Source organism: Saimiri boliviensis, chromosome 9 (assembly GCF_048565385.1).
Source record: "Saimiri boliviensis isolate mSaiBol1 chromosome 9, mSaiBol1.pri, whole genome shotgun sequence".
Taxonomy (NCBI): Eukaryota; Metazoa; Chordata; class Mammalia; order Primates; family Cebidae; genus Saimiri; species Saimiri boliviensis.
The window spans coordinates 99,758,165-99,781,695 of NC_133457.1; the positions used below are offsets into that span (position 1 = coordinate 99,758,165).

General features: G+C 49.9%; 2 protein-coding genes across 11 annotated transcripts in view; one reads left to right on the forward strand and one right to left on the reverse strand.

The window, feature by feature from the left end:
- Nucleotides 1-297: 297 nt before the first annotated feature.
- On the forward strand, nt 298-7,228 carry SPAG4 (sperm associated antigen 4). 2 transcript variants are annotated; one of them, XM_003932021.4, is made up of 12 exons: nt 298-775; nt 1,255-1,359; nt 1,643-1,709; nt 1,849-1,910; nt 2,158-2,201; nt 2,504-2,529; nt 2,665-2,773; nt 2,975-3,050; nt 3,232-3,347; nt 3,659-3,826; nt 5,583-5,672; nt 5,772-7,228. In XM_003932021.4, exons 1-12 carry the CDS (start codon nt 472-474, stop codon nt 5,919-5,921), a joined length of 1,317 nt encoding a protein of 438 aa, XP_003932070.1. In that variant the 5' UTR covers nt 298-471; the 3' UTR covers nt 5,922-7,228. The 2 variants fall into 2 exon arrangements, with proteins under 2 accessions (XP_003932070.1, XP_010340963.1); XM_010342661.2 differs by having other exon boundaries at nt 611-756.
- A 1,535-nt stretch (nt 7,229-8,763) lies between these two features.
- Nucleotides 8,764-23,531, reverse strand: part of LOC101040147 (RNA-binding protein 12) — a 41,386-nt gene continuing 26,618 nt past the window's right edge. For 7 of the 9 annotated variants that reach the window (XM_010342654.2, XM_010342653.3, XM_010342657.3 and 4 more), the window contains 15 exons: nt 16,033-16,161; nt 15,755-15,934; nt 15,549-15,623; nt 15,402-15,473; nt 15,182-15,262; nt 14,922-15,011; nt 14,728-14,814; nt 14,504-14,590; nt 14,350-14,409; nt 14,137-14,270; nt 13,977-14,031; nt 13,672-13,723; nt 9,982-10,115; nt 9,289-9,525; nt 8,764-9,104 (listed from right to left, as the gene is read on the reverse strand). In XM_010342654.2, the coding sequence (XP_010340956.1) occupies nt 8,964-9,104; nt 9,289-9,525; nt 9,982-10,115; nt 13,672-13,723; nt 13,977-14,031; nt 14,137-14,270; nt 14,350-14,409; nt 14,504-14,590; nt 14,728-14,814; nt 14,922-15,011; nt 15,182-15,262; nt 15,402-15,473; nt 15,549-15,623; nt 15,755-15,934; nt 16,033-16,161 (1,614 nt within the window). In that variant the 3' untranslated portion in view covers nt 8,764-8,963. Of the gene's footprint in view, nt 9,105-9,288; nt 9,526-9,981; nt 10,116-13,671; nt 13,724-13,976; nt 14,032-14,136; nt 14,271-14,349; nt 14,410-14,503; nt 14,591-14,727; nt 14,815-14,921; nt 15,012-15,181; nt 15,263-15,401; nt 15,474-15,548; nt 15,624-15,754; nt 15,935-16,032; nt 16,162-22,371; nt 23,219-23,531 lie in introns of those variants that run through there. The other 2 variants (XM_074406443.1, XM_074406446.1) reach the window with 2 other exon arrangements.

Sequence of the window (23,531 nt, forward strand, 5' to 3'; positions counted from 1 at the left end):
AATTTTAGATGGGGTTTTCTGGGAAGTGCTGTGACATCATCGTTTGCTTTAAAAGAGGCTTGGCGCGGTGGGCACACCTGTACTCCTAGCACTTTGGGAGGCCAAGGCTGGAGGATCTGTTGAGCCCAGGAGTTCGAGGTTACAATGAGCTATGATGCAGCCCCTGCACTCAAGCCTGGGCAGTGAGAAAGACCCTGTCTCTTAAGAAAAAAAAAAGTCATAAATAGGAGAGGCTGCCATGGCTACGGCTCCCAGTGACGCACAGCCAGGGCAGCCCGTGGAGACCGAAGCTCCTCTGTGACGTCACAGCCGCACGGGACACAGCGCGAGGGCGGGTGCGGCCGCTGGGCCTGCCAACTTCACGCAGGGTCCGTGGGGTCCCCGCGGCGGCAGCGGCTGAAGGAGGGCCCCAGGGACTTGGAGACCGCGGCTGCGGCTTTAGCGTCCGCGACGGGCCAGCGCCGGGTCAGGATGCGCCGAAGCTCCCGCCCGGGCTCGGCCTCGTCCCCGCTCAAGCACACGCCCAACTTTTTCAGCGAGAACAGCTCAATGAGCGTCACTTCGGAGGACAGCAACGGGCGCGGGTCAGCGGGGCCGGGGCCAGGGGAGCCGGAGGGCAGAAGAGCCCAGGGCCCCAGCTGCGGTGAGCCCGCCTTGGGCGCGGGAGTGCCCGGAGGAACCACATGGGCAGGAAGCTCTCGGGAGAAGCCGGCGCCTCGGAGCCACAACCGGGAGACCGCCGGTGGCGCGGCAACCGTGAGGGGCGGGGCCTCGGGTGCGGGCGGGGTCGACCCCCGGTGAGCCTGTGGAGGGGGCGGGGCCTAAGGGCGGGGCGGGGACGGGGCTAAGATGATGTATGGGCTCCCGCTACGAGGTGGGGCCTGTAGGGTAAATGAGATCCTTAAGAGGCGGGGCCTTGGTGTGATGGACGGCATGCGAAGGGGCGGGGAAAAATCTTGTGATTGGGCGCCACTAAGGAGGCGCGGCCTCAGTGTTAGCGTGAGTAGCTCCAGGACAATTGGGCTCCACCAAGACCTAAGGCTGGAGGCGGGTCATCCGTTTGGGGGTGGGACCGAGCCTCCCTGAGGGGCGGGGCCGCGGAGTGGGAGCCGCGATCGGGCTGCGGTGGGACCAAAGCCTGTGGGAGGCTGCCCAGCTTTCTGGCTTCTGGGCTGAGGGACCTGCAGCCGGGTATCGAGGGGAAAATGGGTCCGCGGTGCGCAATGCCCCAGTGGAGCCCTTCGGTTCCCGCAGAACCGACTGGGTCTCCAGTTGTCTCTGAGGAGCCGCTCGCCCTTCTCCCGACCCTGGATCTGAGGCAGGAGATGCCTCCCCCGCGGCTGTCCAAGAGCTTTCTGAGTACGGGCCAGGCCAGCCGCGATCCCCTCTGACCCTCGGGCTCCCCTCTCCGAACTTCAGTTCTCTCTGAGCCCCCGGACCCTGTCTGAGTATCGAGACCCTCTCCGAAACTCACCTCATTCTCTTAGCCCCCATCTAATTCTCCTAGCCCACCCCTCTCTTCCTGAGCCCCAGGTCCACCCCCGACCCCTCCCGGGCCCCTTCTGAACCCGGACACCACGCTCGCTGAGCCCCCGCCTCTCTCCGCCGTGGGACCTTCTCCGACCCCCTGTCCTGGCCTCAGGCCTGCTCTTTCAGGTGCTGAGGGTGTCGTTATCCCTGGCAGGAGACGCCCTGGTCAGCGTATACAGGTCAGAGGGAGGGACGCGGGCGCCCCAGGGCCAATTCAGATCCGATTAAGTCGTGTTGGCAGGAGCTGGGTCTAGAACCCTGGGGTGGGGGCTGGAGGGTTGAGCAGATCGGGACTTCAGCCTCCCTCCGGTTCCCCAGGGAGGTCTGTTCCATCCGCTTCCTGTTCACGGCTGTGTCGCTGCTGAGCCTCTTTCTGGCAGGTGAGGGGCACTGAATTCCCTGGAGCCCCAGCGCTGAGTGCTTTGGAGGCAAACCCTGCACATTTTCTCCTACATCCTCGCTCCTGCAGCTCCTGGCATTCCCCTGCAGAGCCCTCTAGTTCCCCCTCAGATTTCCATCGCCCTCCCCAGGCTTAACCCCCTCAAGCCTCTTCCCACTGTCCCCGTATGCCAGAGAAACCCATTCTCTTTTTCCTTCCCCTGAGACACCCCCCTACTCTTTCTCCAGTAATCTGGTTGGGGCTTCTGTACCTGGCCTCTCCTTTGGAGAATGTAAGTTGGGGAGATTGTCCTGGGGTAGGAGGCTGGCAGGTTATGAACCTGGAGATTGTGGGGGTCCCCTGGACTGTTGACGTAGGGGCTACAGTCCTTAAGAAGGCTGGATCTAAACAGATTTGTGAGGGATTGTGCTTGAAGGTCTCTTGGGGCTTCTGATACTGGGAGGTCAAGGAAGAATCGAGGAAAGGGGACACAGTCTTCAAAAAGGAAGCCCCTCGATCTGGCGGTTTCCAGGCTGAGGTAGGAGCAAGGGCGACGGGAGCTGAGCCGCTCTGTTTTGTCCCTTCCTCCAACAGGAACCTAAGGAGATGCTTACTCTAAGGTGAAAGAGGGCCCCTAGGGTGGGAAATTGGGGGGCTCAAAGTTGTTTCTTTGAGAATCTTGAAGGCGTGGGGGGCCTTGAAGGTATGCAGGGGGACAGGGAGCCAACTCTACGGCGCCCACCTCCCACTTCCAGCGAGTACCACGAGCGCGTGCGCTCCCAGACGCAGCAGCTGCAGCAGCTCCAAGCAGAGCTGGATAAACTCCACAAGGAGGTGTCCACTGTTCGCGCAGCCAACAGCGAGGTGAGCCTCAGCCCACCTTGGAAACCCCTGGTGAATCCCTGCTCCCAGGTTCCTGAGACATAAGCTCCGCCCAGAGCCTTGCGGGATTTCTCCCGGGCCCTCGAAGTCCATCCCAAAGCACCCAGTTCCCCGAGGTCCTGCCCACCTGTAAAAGCAGCTCGCAAGCCCCGCCCCTCCAGGCCTCGCCCTCCTTCCTTGCAGAGGGTGGCCAAGCTTGTGTTCCAGAGGCTGAGTGAGGACTTTGTGCGAAAGCCAGACTATGCGCTGAGCTCTGTGGGTAAGACCCGGAGACACTGAAAGACAGACGCAGACAGGAAAGAGACCGAGACACTGACACAGACAGACTCATGCACCAGACTGGCCGAAGACAGAGGCTCGGACAGATCCACCGCCGCCCCCACCACGCCGACTCCCGGCAAGGCCTGGGAACCCCTGAAGGTTACTTCTCCCTACTCCAGGAGCCTCCATCGACCTAGAGAAGACATCCCACGACTACGAAGACAGGAACACTGCCTACTTTTGGAATCGCTTCAGCTTCTGGAACTACGCGCGGCCGCCCACGGTTATCCTGGAGGTGAGCCTGGAAATGTCCCGGGATGGGACCCGGGGCTGGACGCTGGGGAAAGGACCAAAACCCCGCCCTACAGGTGGAGCCTGGCGAAGCCGAGGGCGTGGCGCTAGGCGGGGCCTGGCTTGTCCTGGGTGGGGCTCGAGGATGGCGTTTAATCCAAGGAGAGACCTGGCAATGCTAGAGACGGTGCCCCTGGCGGGCTGGAGGTGAACCTCTGGGCGGGCCGATGGATGGGGTCGAACTGAGGCCTGGGCTGAGGAGCGGCAGCAGTTGCTCTGTCCCACGGTTCCAATGGTCCCTCCACCCGCCTGCAGCCCGACGTGTTCCCCGGGAATTGCTGGGCTTTTGAGGGCGACCAAGGCCACGTGGTGATCCGACTACCCGGCCGAGTGCAGCTGAGCGACATCACCTTGCAGCATCCTCCGCCCAGCGTGGCGCACACCGGAGGAGCCAACAGCGCCCCCCGTGACTTCGCAGTCTTTGTGAGTGCGGACGAGGTCAGGAGGTGGGGGATTTTTGCTTAGAAAGCCCCAGCAGTACTGAGGACTGTTGCCATTATTTGAGTCTCTGCTTGCTCATCTATAAAGTGGAGATACTACTATTTGCCTCTCAGAGCTGCAGCAGGTTATAATCATAAACCATATCCAGACATTAGTAATTGCTTGTAGAGCAATTACTCCGTGCCAAGCAGTTTACATGCATTCTTTTCCTGTCATTATTATTATTATTATTATTTTTGAGATGGAGTTTAACTCGTTACCCAGGCTGGAGTGCAATGGCGCGATCTCGGCTCACCGCAACCTCCGCCTCCTGGGTTCAGGCAGTTCTCCTGCCTCAGCCTCCTGAGTGGCTGGGATTACAGGCACGCGCCACCATGCCCAGCTAATTTTTTGTATTTTTTTTTTTTTTTTTTTTTTTGAGACGGAGTTTCGCTCTTGTTACCCAGGCTGGAGTGCAATGGCACGATCTCGGCTCACCGCAACCTCCGCCTCCTGGGCTCAGGCAATTCTCCTGCCTCAGCCTCCTAAGTAGCTGGGATTACAGGCACGTGCCACCATGCCCAGCTAATTTTTTGTATTTTGAGTAGAGACGGGGTTTCACCATGTTGACCAGGATGGTCTCGATCTCTCGACCTCGTGATCCACCCGCCTCGGCCTCCCAAAGTGCTGGGATTACAGGCTTGAGCCACCGCGCCCGGCTATTTTTTGTATTTTTAGTAGAGACGGGGTTTCACCATGTTGACCAGGATGGTTTCGATCTCTTGACCTCGTGATCCACCCACCTCAGCCTCCCAAAGTGCTGGGATTACAGGCTTGAGCCACCGCGTCCGGCTCTTTTCCTGTTATTTTTGAGATGGAGTCTCACTCTGTCACCCAAGTTGCTGGAGTGCAGGGGTACAATCTCAGCTCACTGGCAACCTTAGCCTCTGGGGTTCAGGCGATTCTTGTGCTTCATCCTCCCGGCGTGTGACACCACGCCCGGCTAGTTTTTGTATTTTTAGTAGAGATGAGGGTTTTGCTGTGTTGTCCAGGCTGGTCTCAAACTCCTGACCTCAAATGGTCTGCCCACCTCGACCTTCTGAAGTGCTGGGATTACAGGCATGAACCACCACACCTGCATTGCCTCTACATAGCAGCCTATGATGTACTATTATTATCCCCCTCTTTAAAGATGGGGAAAGTAATGCTCAGAGAGGGGATATATGTCCAAGGTAAGACAACCAACGATTGGCAGGACTAAAACTTAAAAACTGCCGGGCACGGTGGCTCACGCCTGTAATCCCAGCACTTTGGGAGGCCGAGATGGGTGGATCACAAGGTCAAGAGATCGAGACCATCCTGGTCAACATGGTGAAACCCCGTCTCTACTAAAAATACAAAAAATTAGCTGGGCATGGTGGCGCGTGCCTGTAATCCCAGCTGCTCAGGAGGCTGGGGCAGAAGAATTGCCTGAACCCAGGAGGCGGAGGTTGTGGTGAGCCGAGATCACGCCACTGCACTCCAGCCTGGGTAACAAGAGCGAAACTCCGTCTCAAAACAAACAAACAAACAAACAAACAAACACCTTAAAACCTGGTTTCTTAGAACCCGCATTCTGAATTATAGTATATGACCATCAAAAAAATACATGAGAACATGCATATAGCTATTGAATACATAGAGGATCCTCAGCAAAGTTTTCTTCTCCCCCCTCCACCTGGCCCCTTAACGGTTCCTCCTTTCACTCTTCACCCACCAGGGCCTCCAAGTTGATGATGAGACTGAAGTTTTCTTGGGGAAATTCATCTTTGATGTTGAGAAATCGGAGATTCAAACTTTCCACTTGCAGGTGTGTCTCTAGGGTGAAGATGTGAAGGGAGTTGGGGTAGTGAGAGGTGAATGACCCAAGAGGAGGGTAGCCCTTGACATGATCCATTTGTCTCCCCAGAATGACCCCCCAGCTGCCTTTCCCAAGGTGAAGATCCAGATTCTAAGCAACTGGGGCCACCCCCGTTTCACATGCTTGTATCGAGTCCGTGCCCATGGTGTGCGAACCTCAGAGGGGGATGAGGGCAGTGCCACAGGGGGGCCCCATTAAACATGCTGATTGTTGGAGCAGAAGCTGGATCAGTGCTTTGGAATGCTCTGTGGGAGAGCTTTAGCTGTTGTTGCATCTAAGTATGGTGAGATGGACTTCCCAATGCAACCACTTTTCTTGGAGAAAGCAATGCATCTAGAAATGCATCTAGATCAAGATGGTAATAGCAGCTCCTCTTTGTGGAGTGTCTACTATATACAAGAAACAGTCCTGTGGATATTACACACATTACCTAACCTTATCCTCACAACCAGAGAGGGAAGCTGCTCAGGTCAGGAAATCTGTTCAATGCCACACAGCTAGTGAAAGGCAGCGCCAGAGCAGTACCCATGCCAACCCTCCTCCAGAGGCTGCCCTCTAACTGCAGAGCTGCAGGCAGCCTGAACCCACCTTTGTGCTTAATTCCCAGCATAAGTGGAAAAGTCCCCAACTCCTGCCAGATACAGGTGGAGAGGTAGGGCAGCTACCCCCTTTCTGCAGGCACACACTCAAAAGCTAAGGAAACTTGAGAACCTCTAGGAAGCTTGAGTCACAGGCTGATGCAGGCCTGGTACCTCCTACATAGGTTGTCCTTATTGAGATCTGACTGCCCAACTCTGTGTGAGGCACAGCATAGATGATTTAGTGTTCACCAGTCCCTGCCCTCAAGGAGGCTGGCAGGTGAAAGAAGAGGTTCCAGGAAACAGGATGATGCACTTCCAGATCCAAGAATTCTTCACTCAAAGGGTCAAGAGTAGAATTGCAAGGAAAAAAGATGGAGGAGACAGGCAACAAAGGATTAATGAGTTCTACCTAGGAGTGGGAAAGGAGGACCAGCATGAGCAAAGAAACATGCAGCATCTTGGAGGGCAATTTTTTTTTTTTTTTTTTTTTTTTTTTCCTGAGAGTTTCGCTCTTGTTACCCAGGCTGGAGTGCAATGGCGCGATCTCGGCTCACCACGACCTCTGCCTCCTGGGTTCAGGCAATTCTCCTGCCTCAGCCTCCTGAGTAGCTGGGATTACAGGCACGTGCCACCATGCCCAGCTAATTTTTTGTATTTTTAGTAGAGACGGGGTTTCACCATGTTGACCAGGATGGTCTCGATCTCTTGACCTTGTGATCCACCCGCCTCAGCCTCCCAAAGTGCTGGAATTACAGGCTTGAGCCACCGCGCCCGGCGTAGGGCAACTTTTTTGAGACGTAGTCTCACTCTGTCGCCCAGGCTGGAGTGCAATGGTGTGGTCTCAGCTCACTGCAACCTCTGCCTCCCGCATTCAAGCGATTCTTCTGCTTCAGCCTCCCCCTCCAGTAGCTGGGATTACAGGCACCCAACACCACACTCAGCTAATTTTAAAAAATGTTAAATATACTTTTGTGTGTGTGTGTGTGTGTGTGAGACAGAGTCTCACTCTGTTGCCAGGCTGGAATGCAGTGGCACAGTCTCGGCTCACTGCAACCTCCACTTCCTGGGTTCAAGCAATTCTCCTGCCTCAGCCTCCCGAGTAGCTGCGACTACAGGCACACGCCACCATGCCCAGCTAATTTTTGTATTTTTAGTAGAGACGTGGTTTCACAATGTTGGCCAGGATGGTCTTGATCTCTTGACCTCGTGATCCGCCCACCTCGGCCTCCCAAAGTGCTGGGATTACAGGCTTGAGCCATCGTGCCCGGCAAAAAAATGTTAAATATACTCTTATCTAGCATTTCCACTTTTAGGAACAAATTTTTCAGAAACATTCCTATTAAGTACACAAAGATACATGTACAAGGATGTTCATTATAGCATTGTTGAAAAAAAACTGGACCTCAAATCTCCGTGAATAAGAGACTGGTACATTCCTAGTCACAGCTACTCTGGAGGCTGAGGCAGGAGAATTGCTTGAACCCAGGAGGCAGAGGCTGCTGTAAGCAGAGATCACACCACTGCACTCCAGCCTGGGGGACAGAGTGAGACTCCATCTCAAAACAAAATAAAAAAAAAGTGAAACTCGGAGTGTCTAACACACACACACACACACACACACACACACACACACACACACACACAGAGTAGGGTAGCATTTATCCACTGTTTAAATTTTGGGGATTTTCCTTCCTGTAGGAGATAGCTTTAAAAAATAAAGGAGACAGCTTTAAATAATAAGGCCGGTGTGGTGGCTCACACTTGTAATCCCAGCACTTTGAGAGGCAAAGGCAGGTGGATCATGAGGCAAGAGATCGAGACCATCCTGGTCAACATGGTGATACCCTATCTCTACTAAAAATACAAAAATTAGCCTAGGAACAGTGGCTCATACCTGTAACCCCAACACTTTGGGAGGCTGAGGTGGGCAGATCACAAGGTCAGGAGTTTGACACTATCCTGGCCAATATGGTGAAACTCCATCTCTACTAAAAAGACAAAAAAATTAGCCAGGCATGGTTGCAGGTGCCTGTAGTCCCAGCTGCTCAGGAGGCTGAGGCGGAGAATCACTTGAACCTGGGAAGCAGAGGTTGCAGTGAGCCAAGATCACGCCATTGCACTCCAGCTTGCATGACAGCAAGACTGTCTCAAAAAAAAAAAAAAAAAAAAAAAAAAAAATTAACCTGGTCTGGAGCTCCTGGGCTCAAGCAGTCCTTCCACCTCAGCCTCCCAAGCTGAGGACTACAGGCACATGCTACCACCCCTGGCAGTAGTTTCAAAAACAGTGAGTTAATGTCTCTAGAACGAATAGATATCTGCCCAGAAATACTCGATTTTTTTGAGTGGGGCTTTTCATCAGAGGAATCCGTTACTTAACAACCTCTAAGTCAATAAACTGAGGTGCGGAGAGGGGACATTAATAGCAGCCTCCCACCTAAAAACACAGAGTGGTGGCAAAGCATTTGTCTTCACTGGTCTTTATTGAACGAGGGTTGTCAGGAGCAAGAAGGTGGGATCAAGAGGAGCAATAGCAGAAACAAGTATAAAAGTATCAAAAAATACAAAATGCTAGCATTGAGGAGAGTGTGAAGCATTGGGTTGTGGCCCAGAGATCCTCTGGGGCACAGAATTGAGGACTTGCCACAGCCTCCAAGGGAACCTAGGCCTGGGGGGCCTGTGCTGGGCCCTTGGCTGAGGGTGGAAGTGGCTTGAGCGGGGCCCAACCCTGGGCCCTGAAGTAGGAGACCAGTTGTGTGGGCACCTCTGCGAGCACGGTCTGTGCCAATGCCTCCCGAGGGGCCTGCCAAGAGAAGGGAGAGGTCAGTGGTGGCCCAGAACAGCTGTCCAAAGTCTGCATTTCATCCCCAAGAACCCAACCCTGCCCCAAACTTAGAGGAAATATAAGCATCCCTTGGGCCTCAACCCTACTCACATCAGGGAAAGGTGAAAGGGTAAACTCCCAGATCAAATTTGCACCCACTCACATTTTGGAACCGGCGGTAGGGTACAAATTGCACAATGTCACGGGCAGCGGCCTGCCCAGAACGTGTATGCAGGGGTCCACCATCAGCATCCAGCTGCTCCATGGCCTCAAAGTCAGCGCCACCCACACCCACAATGATCACTGACATGGGCAGGTTCGAGGCACGCACCACAGCTTCACGTGTGGCCTCCACATCGGTCACAGCACCATCAGTCAGCAGCAACAGCACGAAGTATTGCTGGGGACAAGACCATTCATGCCCTGAGGCAGATCCTCCTCCCAAACCCCTGCAAACACCCCAGCCACACATCTCCACACTAAGAAGAAGTCTCTTATTACAGGCCCCACACAATGGTTCATGCCTGTAATCCCAGCACTTCGGGAGGCCAAGGTGGGCAGATCACTTGAGGTCAGGAGTTGTGACCAGCCTGACCAACATGGTGAAACCCCATCTCTACTAAAAATACAAAAATTAGCCGGGCATAGTGGCGCACACCTGTAATCCAAGCTACTAGGGAGGCTGAGGCAGGAGAATCGCTTGAACCTGGGAGGCAGAGGTTGCAGTGAGCTGAGATTGCGCCACTACACTCCAGCCTGGGTGACAAAGCAAGACCCCATCTCAAGAAAAGAAAAAAAGTTGTACATAACCCTCAGGAAGCCCTTGATTGCCACCACTGCCATCCACGACTCTCACCGAGGCAGTCCCCTGATGTGCAGCCTGGGCTGCAAACCTGGCCACGTGGTTGATGATGGGTGCAAAGTTGGTGGGGCCATAGAGGCGGACTTGGGGCAGGGCCTGGCGGTAGGCATCCACAATGCCCTGGATGCCTGCAGAGAAGATCAAGAAATACTGTCAAATCCTGGACCTCTCAGGACTACACCAGTCCTGAAATCACCCCAACCAGCCCTGAGATCTAGGATCCTGGGTACATTTCATTCATTCACCCTTGTAAACTGGGCATTTAACTCTCTCCTACACATGAGGAATCTGAAGTTCAAAGAGAGGAGGGGACTAGCCCTAAATCACAGCTTGAATTAAAACCCAGAAGAGAGAGATTCCCCTGGACAAATCCAGAAGAGTTTGAGCATCAGATTGTAACCTATTTAATAATGATCAATTTAATTCAGTAAGAATCCATACTATGGATTAATTGCTGGGGGAGAAGGAAAAGCTCTTTTTTTTTTTTTTTTTTTGGAGATGGAGTTTCACTCTTGTTACCTGGGCTGGAGTGCAATGGCACAATCTCGGCTCACCGCAACCTCCACCTCCTGGGTTCAGGCAATTCTCCTGCCTCAGCCTCCTGAGTAGCTGGGATTACAGGCACGCGCCACCATGCCCAGCTGATTTTTTTTTTGTATTTTTAGTAGAGACGGGGTTTCATCATGTTGACCAGGATGGTCTTGATCTCTTGACCTCGTGATCCACCCGCCTCGGCCTCCCAAAGTGCTGGGATTATAGGCGTGAGCCACTGCGCCCGGCGGAAAAGCTCTTAATAAATGTAGAAGGAAGAGCCGGGTGCGGTGGCTCAAGCCTGTAATCCCAGCACTTTGGGAGGCCGAGGCGGGTGGATCACGAGGTCAAGAGATCGAGACCATCCTGGTCAACATGGTGAAACCCTGTCTCTACTAAAAATACAAAAAATTAGCTGGGCATGGTGGCGCATGCCTGTAATCCCAGCTACTCAGGAGGCTGAGGCAGGAGAATTGCCTGAACCCAGGAGGCGGAGGTTGCGGTGAGCCGAGATCGCGCCATTGCACTCCAGCCTGGGTAACAAGAGCGAAACTCCGTCTCAAAAAAAAAAAAAAAATGTAGAAGGAAGAATTACACTATCATTTGACAATCATAGAAATGACTGATTCAGGCAAGGCGGCTCATCAATGGATGTGAAAACTGGAGAGTATAGCCAGGCGCAGTGGTATGTGACTGTAGTCCCAGCTACTCGGGGCTGAGGTGGGAGGACTGCTTGAGCCCAGGAGTTTGAGGCTAGCTTAGGCAACATAGTATGTGACTCCCATCATCTAAAAAATAAAATGAAAAGCTAAAGGGGGAATGTTGATGTGTAACTGGGTATTTATATAGCTTCAAAGTCTCCTCCCAAAATATACTTACTAATTAGAAAAAGGAAAACAGTACTAGTACAGTGGGGAAACCTGGTAGAACCCTACCTTAACTAAGTGACCAAAGTTAACATGGCTGGTAATAGGACAAATCAACATCATGTGCCTCTGAATATGATGCACTGAGAATACGCAGCATCACTTTGGTATTCCTGCCAACAATGTACAACCTGAACCTAATCCTGAGGATTTATTAGGTAAACCTAAACTGAGGGACATTCTAGAGAATATCTGGCCTGTATTGTTAATATCATGTGAGGCAAGAAGAAGTCTTCCAGATAAAAGACATATACTAACTGAACGCAGTGTGTGAGCTGAGATTTTCTTTTGCTGTAAAAGATATTAGGACAATTGGCAAAATCTGAATAAATGCTATAGGTTGAATAATAGTATTGATGTTAATTTCCTGATTTTGAGAATTGGTTTGTGGTTACGTAAGAAAGTTTTTGATCGGTAGGGCCACAGAGGCAAACCTGAGGCAGGGCTATTCACTACAACATTCTCAAACACAGGTATACATGCGTATTCATACATAAATGCATATATTTTACATTTTCCCCCTGAAATGTTTGTGTGTATATGTACACACACACACACACACTCTCTCTCTCTCTCTCTCACTGTATATATGTATGAGAAAGGAGAGAAAGTGAATGTGGTAAAATGTTAATGTTTAGGTAACTGGGAAAAAGGTGAAGAGACCCTGTGAACACAGGCCCTGACCCCTGAGTTCCAAGGACCTGAACCCCTGTGACTACTCTTGCAACTTTTCTCTAAATCTTAATTTATGTTGAAATACAAAGTTAAAATTTGAAAACCCAGATCAGATCAGGTCAGGTCAGATTTTCCACTTCAGCTTGTGTCCATGTGGGGGTGCTGGGGAGTCAAAAGGTTTGGCTCTAACGAAAGAGCTTGAACTCGCAGGGGGTACAAGGAGGTAAACAAGGCTTCCACTGATGCTCAATTAACTACCTGTTAGCTCCTAGGCAAAGATAATAATGATAATATGAAAGTTAGCATTTTTCAGAGAACACTTAGTAAGTACCAGGCTTACTGCTTTCCTTGCAGCCTCTCCTTGAGTACTCAATTTCCTGTAATATTTGGTCTTCTTATGAAACCAAAGCACACAGAGATTAAGCAACTTGCTTCAAGTCATGTGGCATGATGAGTTTTTTTTTTTTTTGAGACGGAGTTTCGCTCTTGTTACCCAGGTTGGAGTGCAATGGCGCGATCTCGGCTCACCGCAACCTCCGCCTCCTGGGTTCAGGCAATTCTCCTGCCTCAGCCTCCTAAGCAGCTGGAACTACAGGCACATGCCACCATGCCCAGCTAATTTTTTTGTATTTTTAGTAGAGACGGGGTTTCACCATATTGACCAGGATGGTCTCGATCTCTTGACCTCGGGATCCACCCGCCTCGGCCTCTCAAAGTGCTGGGATTATAGGCTTGAGCCACCGCGCCCAGCCTGGCATGATGATTTTTATGTTTAGGGTCTCAATGTGTCACCCAGGCTGGAGTACGGTGGCATGATCGTGATCATGGTTCACCACAGCCTCAACCTCCCAGGCTCAGGTGATCCTCTCACTTCAGCCTCCTCCTAAGCAGCTAGAACTACAGGTGCCTGCCAACACACCCAGCTACTTTTTGTAATTTTTGTATTTTTATTAGAGACAGGGTTTTGCCATGTTGCCCAGGCCGGTCTCGAACTCCTGGGCTCAAGCGATCCACCTACCTTGGCCTCCCAACTGAGTGCTAGAATTATGGGTGTGAACCACCATGCCTGGCCTGCCATGATGACTTAATTCCAGAGGCCTAGCTCTAAAATCTACCCTCTGGACCAGGTGCTGTGGCTCACATCTGTAATCCCAGCACTTTGGAAGGCTAAGGCAGGTGGATCACCTGAAATCAGGAGTTCAAGACCAGTCTGGCCAATATGGTGAAACCCCATTTCTACTAAAAATGCAAAAATTAGCCAGGCTTGGTGGCATGAGGCTGTAGTCCCAGCTACTTGGCAGGCTGAGGCAGAAGAATAGCTTGAACCTGGTAGGCAGAGTTTGCAGTGAGCCAAGATCGTGCCATTGCACTCCAGCCTGGGTGACAGAGAAAGACTCCATCTCAATAAATAAATAAAATAAAATAAAAATTAAATAAAATCTAACCTCTGGACAATGAAGGCAGGTGTCTGCCCCCACCCTCCCTTTTGCCCATGCAGGCTTGCCCCTCTATGTGTGGACAGACCTGCCTCAGGGTGGATGGGGAAACTTACCTGCACAGTAGGGGTTACTGGGGTTGAAATTCAAGGCAAATTCATGCGAGACCTGCAGACAAGAATGAAAATGAGGTTATTTCCCCATGATCTCTGTGCTAAGAATAAAAAAGGACATTAGGGTGTGTACCAAGATTCTACAGGAGCTATGGAGGCCTGAGCACTTGCTGTCTACATGCCTGCAGGAATCCATCCCTGCATATCCTCTTAAATCTAACTGCCAGAAAGCAAGTAAATTTAATGCATACCCCAAAATCAGGATCCTGAAACTGGAAACAGGAGTAGCAGAAAGAGAGAAAGCTCACCTGCCAGTCAGGGGGAACCTGGGCCCCAAATCCAAATGCTGGGAACAGCTTGTCTCTGTGGGAAGACAGTGTGTTGGGGAAGAGGCAGTGAGGGGATTGTGAGCCCAGAGGCTGAAGCATCTGCAGCGAGTCGGGATAGCCAAGAGAAGCAGGTACTCACGAGTCATAGTCCTGAACCACGGTGCCCACACTCCACAGTGCCGTCAGGTACTCGTTGACCCCTGTTGGACTCAGGTAGTGTAGGGAGTCAGGTGAGGAGGGGTCTCCATTGGAGCCAGTGAAGTCCACGCCTACCTGAGAGGAGGTGAGGAAGGGAGCTGAAGACCACCTTGAGCCCCAGATCTGTTCTCTTGCCCCCGGTAAGGCAACTTACAGTGAAGTTGATCTGACAGCCTCCCATCACATAGTCCAGGAAGGAATACTCTGTTTCTACCTGCAGATGAAACCAGGGTCATGGCCAGAGTGATAGCAGTTGGTGTCATGGAGCTCAGGAATCAGAGCCTTGGTTACATGGGCTATTGTCTCACCCGGCAAATTTTCACACAGATAGTTCCAGAGTTCTTGTAACTTTTCTTTTTCTGCTGCTTCTCAGGGTGAATGCATTCAAACTCAGCCTGGTGAGGACAGAAAAATTAGGGTACGAAATTCTCAGAGCATCAGTCAATGACTAGAACTCCCTTCTCCTCCCTCTCTCCCCTGAGTTTCAGTTATCTAGTCCCATTTCCACACCCCTGGCAGAGCCAGCACTGACCGGGACTGCTTGCAGCTGGGCCAAGCTGGTGTGGAAGGTACCGATAAGATCATGTGACCCATCATTATCATAATCGGAGCATCGCACCTGAGGGGAAGTTGTGTGTGGATATATGAGTCAGGTGGCAGATGAGAGTAAGTCCCTTCCCAGGTTCTCTTTCCCACTGCAATCCACTCAGGAGGCAAGCTCCTCACCTGGATGGGTGTGCTGGGGTCCCCACCACAGAAATGCTGAACAGAGACTGAGAAGCGCTTCCATGTAGGGTTCAGGTTGTTCTTGATGACCTGAAGGTGGAGGCCAAGGACTCCAGTGAGCTCTGGCATGGCCTGTGAGGATCTGCCACACTTCCCTACCCACCTACAGTCTCTTTCTTCCTGAATTCCAAACCTTGCTAGTCACAGGCCCCAGGAGATTCTCTGCTACCCCAGCCCACCCAATCCCAGGGGTCTCATACCTCAGATCTGTACACCAAGTGCCATTTCCCATCACCCTGGCGGAAGAACTCCAGAAATGGATCCGATTTTCCCAGGAAGTCCTGCCAATGCCAGAGACCCCGGTTACAAGACTCAGGAACAACCACCCACTATGCCTTCCCTCTGTCCACACCCCTGCCCCCCATACACCATCCTTGGCCCCTGAACTCTTGGATTACCAGAGCCTATTTCCAGACACACCTTCTTATCTAGGTTTCTGGCCTCTATCTCCATGGTTACTACACGATTGTCCTTCAACTCTTGAGCTGAAACCTAGGTAGGGGAGACTACATCACCTCATGAATTCATTGATATAAGCCCCTCCCCAACCCTTGCTGGATTCCTTACCGTGATGGTCCCCCGCCCAGCAGGTTCTCCAGGCTTCAGCATCAAGGGAAGAGTCAGTACCTGGCTGGACACAATCTGGGGCAAAGCGGGGAGGAAGTTTTCAGGATAACTGGCAGGGTTAGGTCCTGCTTGCCCCCTACCTCCAGGCGGGCTAGGTTGTCTCACAAACCTGCGTCTGAAGGATCCTAATCCCTGGCCCTACATACCTGTCCTAGGGAACACTCAGCACCCCCTAGGAAGTCATCATCCCTCAGCTCTGGTGTCTTGTTGTCTATGTCATAGATTCCAAAGCGTAGCTTCTGGACTGTCTCAAAGTGGTACTCAAGCTGCAGAGTCTTGGAGAACTCAGGGCTTGAGCAGTTCCGCACTCGTTCAGTCCGGCCAAGCTGTGGGCAGAGGCCAGTAAGCATCAGTCACACAGCCTCCACCCCAAAACACAATCCTAGCCTCCCTCCACAACCTTAACCTCCATAATCCACCTCACCTCAGCCCAGTTGCCCCCTCCCACATCCTGTAAAAGGACGCAGAGTGGGTCAGACTTGGAGCCGATGTCCATGTCAATGAGATGGTCACAGGAAATAGACAGCTGAACCAAGGTCATGCAGTGGGCCATCTGAGGGAAAAGGAGCTGGGTCAAGACCAGGGAGCCTTCTCTCCCCTTCCCTGACTGTGGGTCCCAGCTTGGGAAGTCCAGCAGGCTTCACCTAGGCAGGGCTGTGCATACGTCCACCCCCATGATACCCAAGGATGAGGCAGCTTTACAGCCTCCAAACCCCTTAAGCCCCAGGTGAGCTCAATGGCACACAAGATAGTGGTTACAGCTAACCCTGGTCTGAAGATATTGAAAAGGGATGCTAGCCTCCATCTATAACTGTGACCCCAAACTATCCTCACCTGAAAATTTGTCTTAATCCCAATAGGGCTGTCCAGACTCAGACTCCAATCTTGGCCTTTGCAAAAACCAATAAATCTCATTCTGACCCCCTTACTGGTCCCAGGTCAGACCCTAATCCAAGTTCTGATCCTAACATTGCCCCAAATATAACTATGATCCAGATAATGTCCCCACAAAGTATCTTCCCCCAATGACTTCTCACTGACCCTGGGGACCTATCTCTTATGGTGGAGTTAGGATCCCCTACTAATTCTCCTAACCTCTAACGAGTGCTAATGTCCAACTCCTCACTATTTTCAGTGCTGCTACCCAGTCTAACCCATCACTGTTTCTACCTGGCTTACAGCATTAGCCTCTTTAACTGGTCTCCCTTATTCCATGCCGTCTCTACTTCCATTCCCCCATCTCCACCCCAGCAGTCTATTTTAAATACTGCAATCAGGGTGATCCTATTAAAACTTAAGTGAGGCCGAGTGCAGTGGCTCACACCTGTAATCCCCCTAGGAAGTCATCATCTTTGGGAGGCCACAACAGGCAGATCACTTGAGGTTGGGAGTTTGAAAACAGCCTGGCCAAGATGGCAAAACCCCATTTCTACTAAAAATATATAAAAATTAGCTGAGTGTGGCAGCATGCAGCTATAATCCCAGCTACTCAGAAGGCTGAGGCAGGAGAATCACTTGAACCTGGGAAGTGGAGGTTACAGTGAGCCAAAATCGTGCCACTGCACTCCAGTCCAGCCTGGGTGACAGTGAGATTCCATCTCAAAAACCAAAACAAAAAAAAGTGAGGTCATATTACACCTCTGCCTGAATCTTCCCATTTCCTATTGCACTTAGAAAAAATCCAAACTTGGCCAGGCATGGTGGCTCATGCCTGTGATCCTAGCACTTTAGGAGGCCAAGGCAGGTGGATCACTTGAGGTCAGGAGTTCAAGACCAGCCCGACCAACATGGTGAACTTGTCTCTACTAAAAATAAAAAAATTAGCTGGTGTGGTGGTGGGTGACTGTAATCCCAGCACTACGAAAGGCTGAGGCAGGAGGTTGCATGGGCCGAGATCACATGCCATTGCACTCCGCCTGAGTGACAAAGCTAGACTCCATTTCAAAAAAAAAAAAGAAAAGAGAAAAAGTCCAAGCTATACCGTGACCCATAGGTCTTGAAAGTTCTAGATTTCTTTAACCTGATCTAATATCATTTCTCTTACTCACTCCATTTCAGCCACCTTGCTTGTCACTCCTCAAATAAGCCAGGTTTGTTTGTTCCTTCTTTCTTTTGTGAGACAGAGTCTCACTCCGTCACCCAGACTGGAGTGAAGTAGAACCTCTGCCTCTTGGTTTCAAGCAATCCCTCCCACCTCTGCCTCCTAAGTAGCTGGGACTACAGGCGTGCACCACAATGTCCAGGGCCTCACTATGTTGCCCAGGCTGCTCTTGAACTCCTGTGATCAAACGATCCAGCTGCCTCAGCCTCCCAAAGCGCTGGCATGATAGCGTGTGTCACCGCACCCAGCCAGCCAAGTTTGCTTCTACCCCAAACCCTTTGCAGTACCTGGAATGTGTTCTTTCTCTGCATTATATCCACGTGGCTCACTGCTCCCTTTCCCCAAAAGTCTTTACTCAAAATAATCTTCCCTGTTATAAAAGGCTGTCTGTTTTAGCCACTCTAAAGTTTCAACCCCACTTGAAACTACATACCCCTTTTCTGCTTTTTCTCAATTTCTAACATTACACGTATTTGCATACTATTTCCCTACTAGAATATAAACTCTGTGAGGGAAGGTATACTTAGCTGTTCTGTTTATTGTTCTATCCCAAGCACCAAAACAATACATATTTGCTGAATGAAATCTTACAGTTCATCTCTAGCCCCAGCTCCCTGCCCAGGCAGTGCAAACTAACTGATGTCTTGCCCCTGTAATCAGGCAGCATCAAGCTTCTCTGATTCACTCCTTCCCTCTGCTGGGCATTATTTTCTTGCATGGATCACCATGACAACACCCAGGTATTCCGCCCTCCTGCAGCCACTGTAACAATCACCCTCAAGCCTCATGCTAGCCCTGTGTCCCCCTCGGCCCATATACCTGAAGACCACTCAAGCAGGGGAGCAGACGAGATCAGATCTTTCACTGAACTTCACTCGGCATTCCAGATTTCCCAGAACTATACCCTAAGATCTCCAGCCTTGGCCTTCCCTGTACTGATCCTCAGTCAATCGCTCCTCCCTTGCAGCCCACAGCACCCCATCTTGGTCCCTCACAGTCTCCATCTGGAATGCTGTTATCAAATTTGGAATCACTCAGAATTCAACGTGCTTCACACACTGCCCCTCCACAGCACCCTGGCCCTGTGTGAATGCGCCCAATGATAGAAAACCCTGTCTTACAATCCAGTCATCAGAAAGTCTAAGTCCATACAAATCCTACCCAAACTGACCTAACTCTTTGGAATTCTTACTTCTACCCGGTAGTTGTACTTCTTCCCCAGCCTAGGGCGCTATGGGAAGGCCTTACCCTATCTCCCTCTAAGAACTCATCTGATAGATGGAAGCTGTGAACAGTCCCAGCAGAAATCTGGAGAAACAGCCCCAGTTCTTTTGACTGGTGCCCTAGAATGTGGGCTGCAGACTTCTGACCATCCTGATCACTCCCTTGGAGGTTCCCCAAGGACAGATCCAGAGCAGAATCCATGCTCCCCCAAGGGAACAGGATCACAACTTTCCCCAGGTCGCAACCTGAACTCCATGCAAGTCACCTCACATGCTCTCCAAGGCAGTGTTTACACAGTACAGAGACAAATGAAAAAGAATGCTCATTTCACTAATGCTGAGAATAGTGAAAAACCAAAGGCAGCTTAGAGGTCTATCCACTAATTATGGTATATGTGAACAAGGGAATGCTGAGTAGTGGCTAAAAATAAGCCAGAACTATATTATGTTGGTATTATATGAAAAAATGAAAAAATAAGCCGGGTGTGGTGGCTCACGCCTGTAATCCCAGCACTTTGAGAGGCTGAGGCAGGCGGATCACCTGAGGTTAGGAGTTCAAGACCAGCCCAGCCAACATGGAGAAACCCCATCTCTTAAAAAAAAAAAAAAAAATAGGCCAGGCACAGTGGCTCACTCTTGTAACCCCAGCACTTTGGGAGCCCAAGGTTGGCAGATCACTTGAGGTCAGGAGTTCAAGACCAGCCTGGCCAACATGGTGAAACCCAGTCTCTACCAAAATTAGCTGGGCATGCTGATACACACCTGTAGTCTCAGCTACTCGGGAGGCTGAGCCAGGAGAATCACTTGAACCTGGGAGTTGGAGGGTTGCAGTGAGCCAAGATCATGCCACTGCATACGAGACTCCATCTCAAAATAATAAAGTAATAATAAGAGTCTGACCATTTTTTATTTCAATTGTAAACTTCCATTTTAAACTTCAATTGTAGATATGTATTTACAATATATTTGAATACAAACATAAAATAAATACACAGACAGAAAAATGGAAGATATACCATATGTTTTAGGTAGCTCGAAGGAGTGGAAGATGAAAATTTTGTGAACTCCATATACATTTGTATTGTTTCAACATTTTATACTTTTTTTTTTTTTTTTTGAGACGGAGTCTTGCTCTGTCGCCCAGGTGGGAGCACAGTGGAGCGATCTTGGCTCACTGCAACCTCCGCCTCCCAGTTCAAACAATCCTCCTGCCTCAGCCTCCTGAATAACTGGGACTACAGGCACGTGTCACCATGCCCAGTTAATTTTTTGTATTTTTAGTAGAAACAGGGTTTCACCGTGTTAGGCAGAATGGTCTCGATCTCTTGACTTTGTGATCCACCAGCCTTGGCCTCCCAAAGTGCTGGGATTACAAGCATGAGCCACTACACCCGGCCCGGTTTTGTATTTTTTAAAAGGTCATATAATGAAAAATAAAAACAAAACAAACAAACAAGCAAAATAAATAAAAAGGGCTCATTAGCTTTTCCCCCTAATCCACACCTCAAATCCTCTTAACTGTTCATTGTAAGCCCAAAACCTCCACTTCCAGTTCAACAACCCCCACCTAAATTCAGGCCTTATAGTCTCTTGCCTCCTGCTTGGTTTCTGTCCTAGCACTGCCCCACCTAGTCATCCCAGATGCCAGCTTCCAGTCTCCATCCTAAGTAAAAGCCATATAGCTGCTTTCAGGCTCAGAGCCAAACTCCCTAGCAAGGCTACTTTGCTGCACAACTCCCAAGGACATACCTACATAGAATTTGGTAGTTGTGCAATTTGGTAACCCTGCATCCCTAGATCAACCTTGAGACCCCTTCCCAGTTGGCCAATATCTCTACCTCCTGCCACTCACCCCCATCCAACTAGACATCCAAAGTTATTTCTAGTTCATCTAATACACATACCTGACTTTCCTGCCTAGCAAATGTCCTATCATCCACGCTTCTAATGTAACATTATTCCTTAATGAACCCTCACCCGTTTTCCCCAAGGATTTTCTTATTTCTACTTTGGCTGACTGCAATAGTTTCCTCATCAGTGTTTCTCCAACCACACATGCATTTCTGGGTTTATTAGCTAAACAGAAATCTGATCATGTCATTCTTCCACTGAAAACCCTGGAATGCCTTCCCAAATCACTTAAAATAAAACCCAAAGTTCTTACCATGGTCTTCAAGGCCCTGTAAGATCTGATCCTTGCCTAACTAATCATCTAGTCACCCAACTATACTCCAGCCAGGTTGGCCTTTCTGATCCACATATACCTAACATCAACCTTATTTCCCCTCTCAGGGCTTTTGCACTCTGTCTCCCCCCATATACACTCCAGAAAATAAGCTGTACTAGAGTAGGAGCTCTGTCTGGCTAGCTCCGGGACCCACAGCAGTAACTATCCTACAGTAGGTACTCAGTAAGTATTTAGTGACTGGCTTAACATTGAAGCCACACCAGAATTTCTCCTTTTGTCTGTTAACACTGTAAACCAGCGTCCCCAAACTTTTTACACAGGGGGCCAGTTCACTGTCCCTCAGACCGTTGGAGGGCCACTACAGACTGTGCTCCTCTCACTGACCACCAATGAAAGAGGCGCCCCTTCCTGAAGTGCGGCGGGGGGCCGGATAAATGGCCTCAGGGGGCCGCAGTTTGAGGACGCCTGCTGTAAACCATGGGCTCCTTGAACCAGGTTTGGATATTATCTCTGTATCACTAGTACTGGTACTTAGCATATAGCTGGTACTAATAACCATTTGCTGAACAAATGATGAATGTGCTTTTGCTCAAGTCACACTTCAGGTCTTTTTCAATTGAACTAATGTGCAACAGTGAATCTCCCCCATCCTGATCTTGTACAGTTCAACTTTAAAATTTAAATGAGGACTCCTACAATTCAGTATTAAATGACAGTCAATTAAAATGGGCAAAAGATTTGATCAGACACTTCATAAAGGAAAATATGTAAATCAGAAGTAAGCAAAGTGATCCACAGCATTAGTTATCAGGGAAATGAAAAATAAAACCACAATGAGCTACTGTTACATACCCACCAGAGTGGTTAAAAGTATCATAAAAAAGACTACCACCACCAAATGCTGGCAAGGATATGGAACTCTCATATACTGTTAGTGAAAGCATTAAACGTACCACTTTGGAAAACAGTCTGGCAGCTTATCAAAAAACTGAACGTACACCTAGCCCAAGAGCAATTCCACTCCTAGGTTTTTAGCCAAAAAAACTGAAAACATTATGTCCACAAAGATTTGAATAAGACTCTTCACAGCAGCTTTATCCACAATAGCCAAAAACTTGAAACAGCCCAGGTATTCATCAATATGAGAACTGTGATGTTTATAGAAAACTATTCAGCAACAAAAAAGAAACAAACTATTAATATCTGTAACATGGATAAAAATGAAGAATAAAGTAAACAAATCCCACTTACGAAATTTCAGAACAGGTAAAAGGAATCTGTGATGAAAATATTCAGAACACTGGTTGTCGTCCCTTCTCCCCAAGGTGAAGGGCAGATACTAACTGAGCAGAGGCAGAGAGCTCCAAGTGGGAAAGGAAACATTCTTAGCATTAATGTGGGTCACAGCAGTGTGTGCATTTGCCACTTCCATCTAAAGAAACACTTAGAGCGTATACAACTGATTGTAAAATTTTACCAAAAAAACCACAAAAACCTAACAACCCATAAACAAATGTTGCACAAAAGTTAAGGCATGTTGAAATGTTCAGAAGTGTACTGATGCCTGCAACTTTTTTGAAATCTACCAATGAGTTGTTAAATAAATGTGATAAAACAAAGGAGGTTTTTTAAAGATCTGAATGGTGGATATATGGGTATACTTTTTTTTCAACTTTGCTACATGTTGAAAGTTTTCATAATAAAATGTTGGGGAAATTACTATTATTTTTTAGACAGTCTCATTCTGTTGCCCAGGCTGGAGTGCAATGGTGTGATCTCAGCTCACTGTAACCTCTGCCTTCTGGGTCCCAGTGATTCTCCTGCCACAGCCTCCAGAGTAGCTAGGATTACAGGCATCTGCCACCATGCCCAACTAATTTTCATATTTTTGTAGAGACAGGGTTTCACCATATTGTCCAGGCTGGCACTGAACTGCTGATCTAAGGTGATCTGCCTGTCTTGGCCTCCCAAAGTACTGGGATTATAGGCATGAGCCATTGTGCCTAGCTGGGAAATTTTTTTTTTGTGTGAGACAGAGTCTTGCTCTGTCGCCAGGCACCAGGTTGGAGTGCAGTGGCGCAATCTTGGCTCACTGCAACCTCTGCCTCCTGGGTTCAAGCAATTCTCCTGCCTCAGCCTCCCGAGTAGCTGGGACTACAGGCAAGCGCCACCATGCCCAGCTAATTTTTGTATTTTTTTTTAGTAGAGATGGGGTTTGGCCAGGATGGTCTCAATCTCTTGACCTCGTGATCCACCCACCTCAGCTTCCCAAAGTGCTGGGATTACAGGCGTGAGCCACTGCGTTCGGCCTCTGGGGAAATTTTTAATTGGAGAACTACAGGTCCTCCCCCTGGTAAGAGGTTGTTGCAAATGACAAAAGCATTAGCAATGGGGGCCGGGCGCGGTGGCTC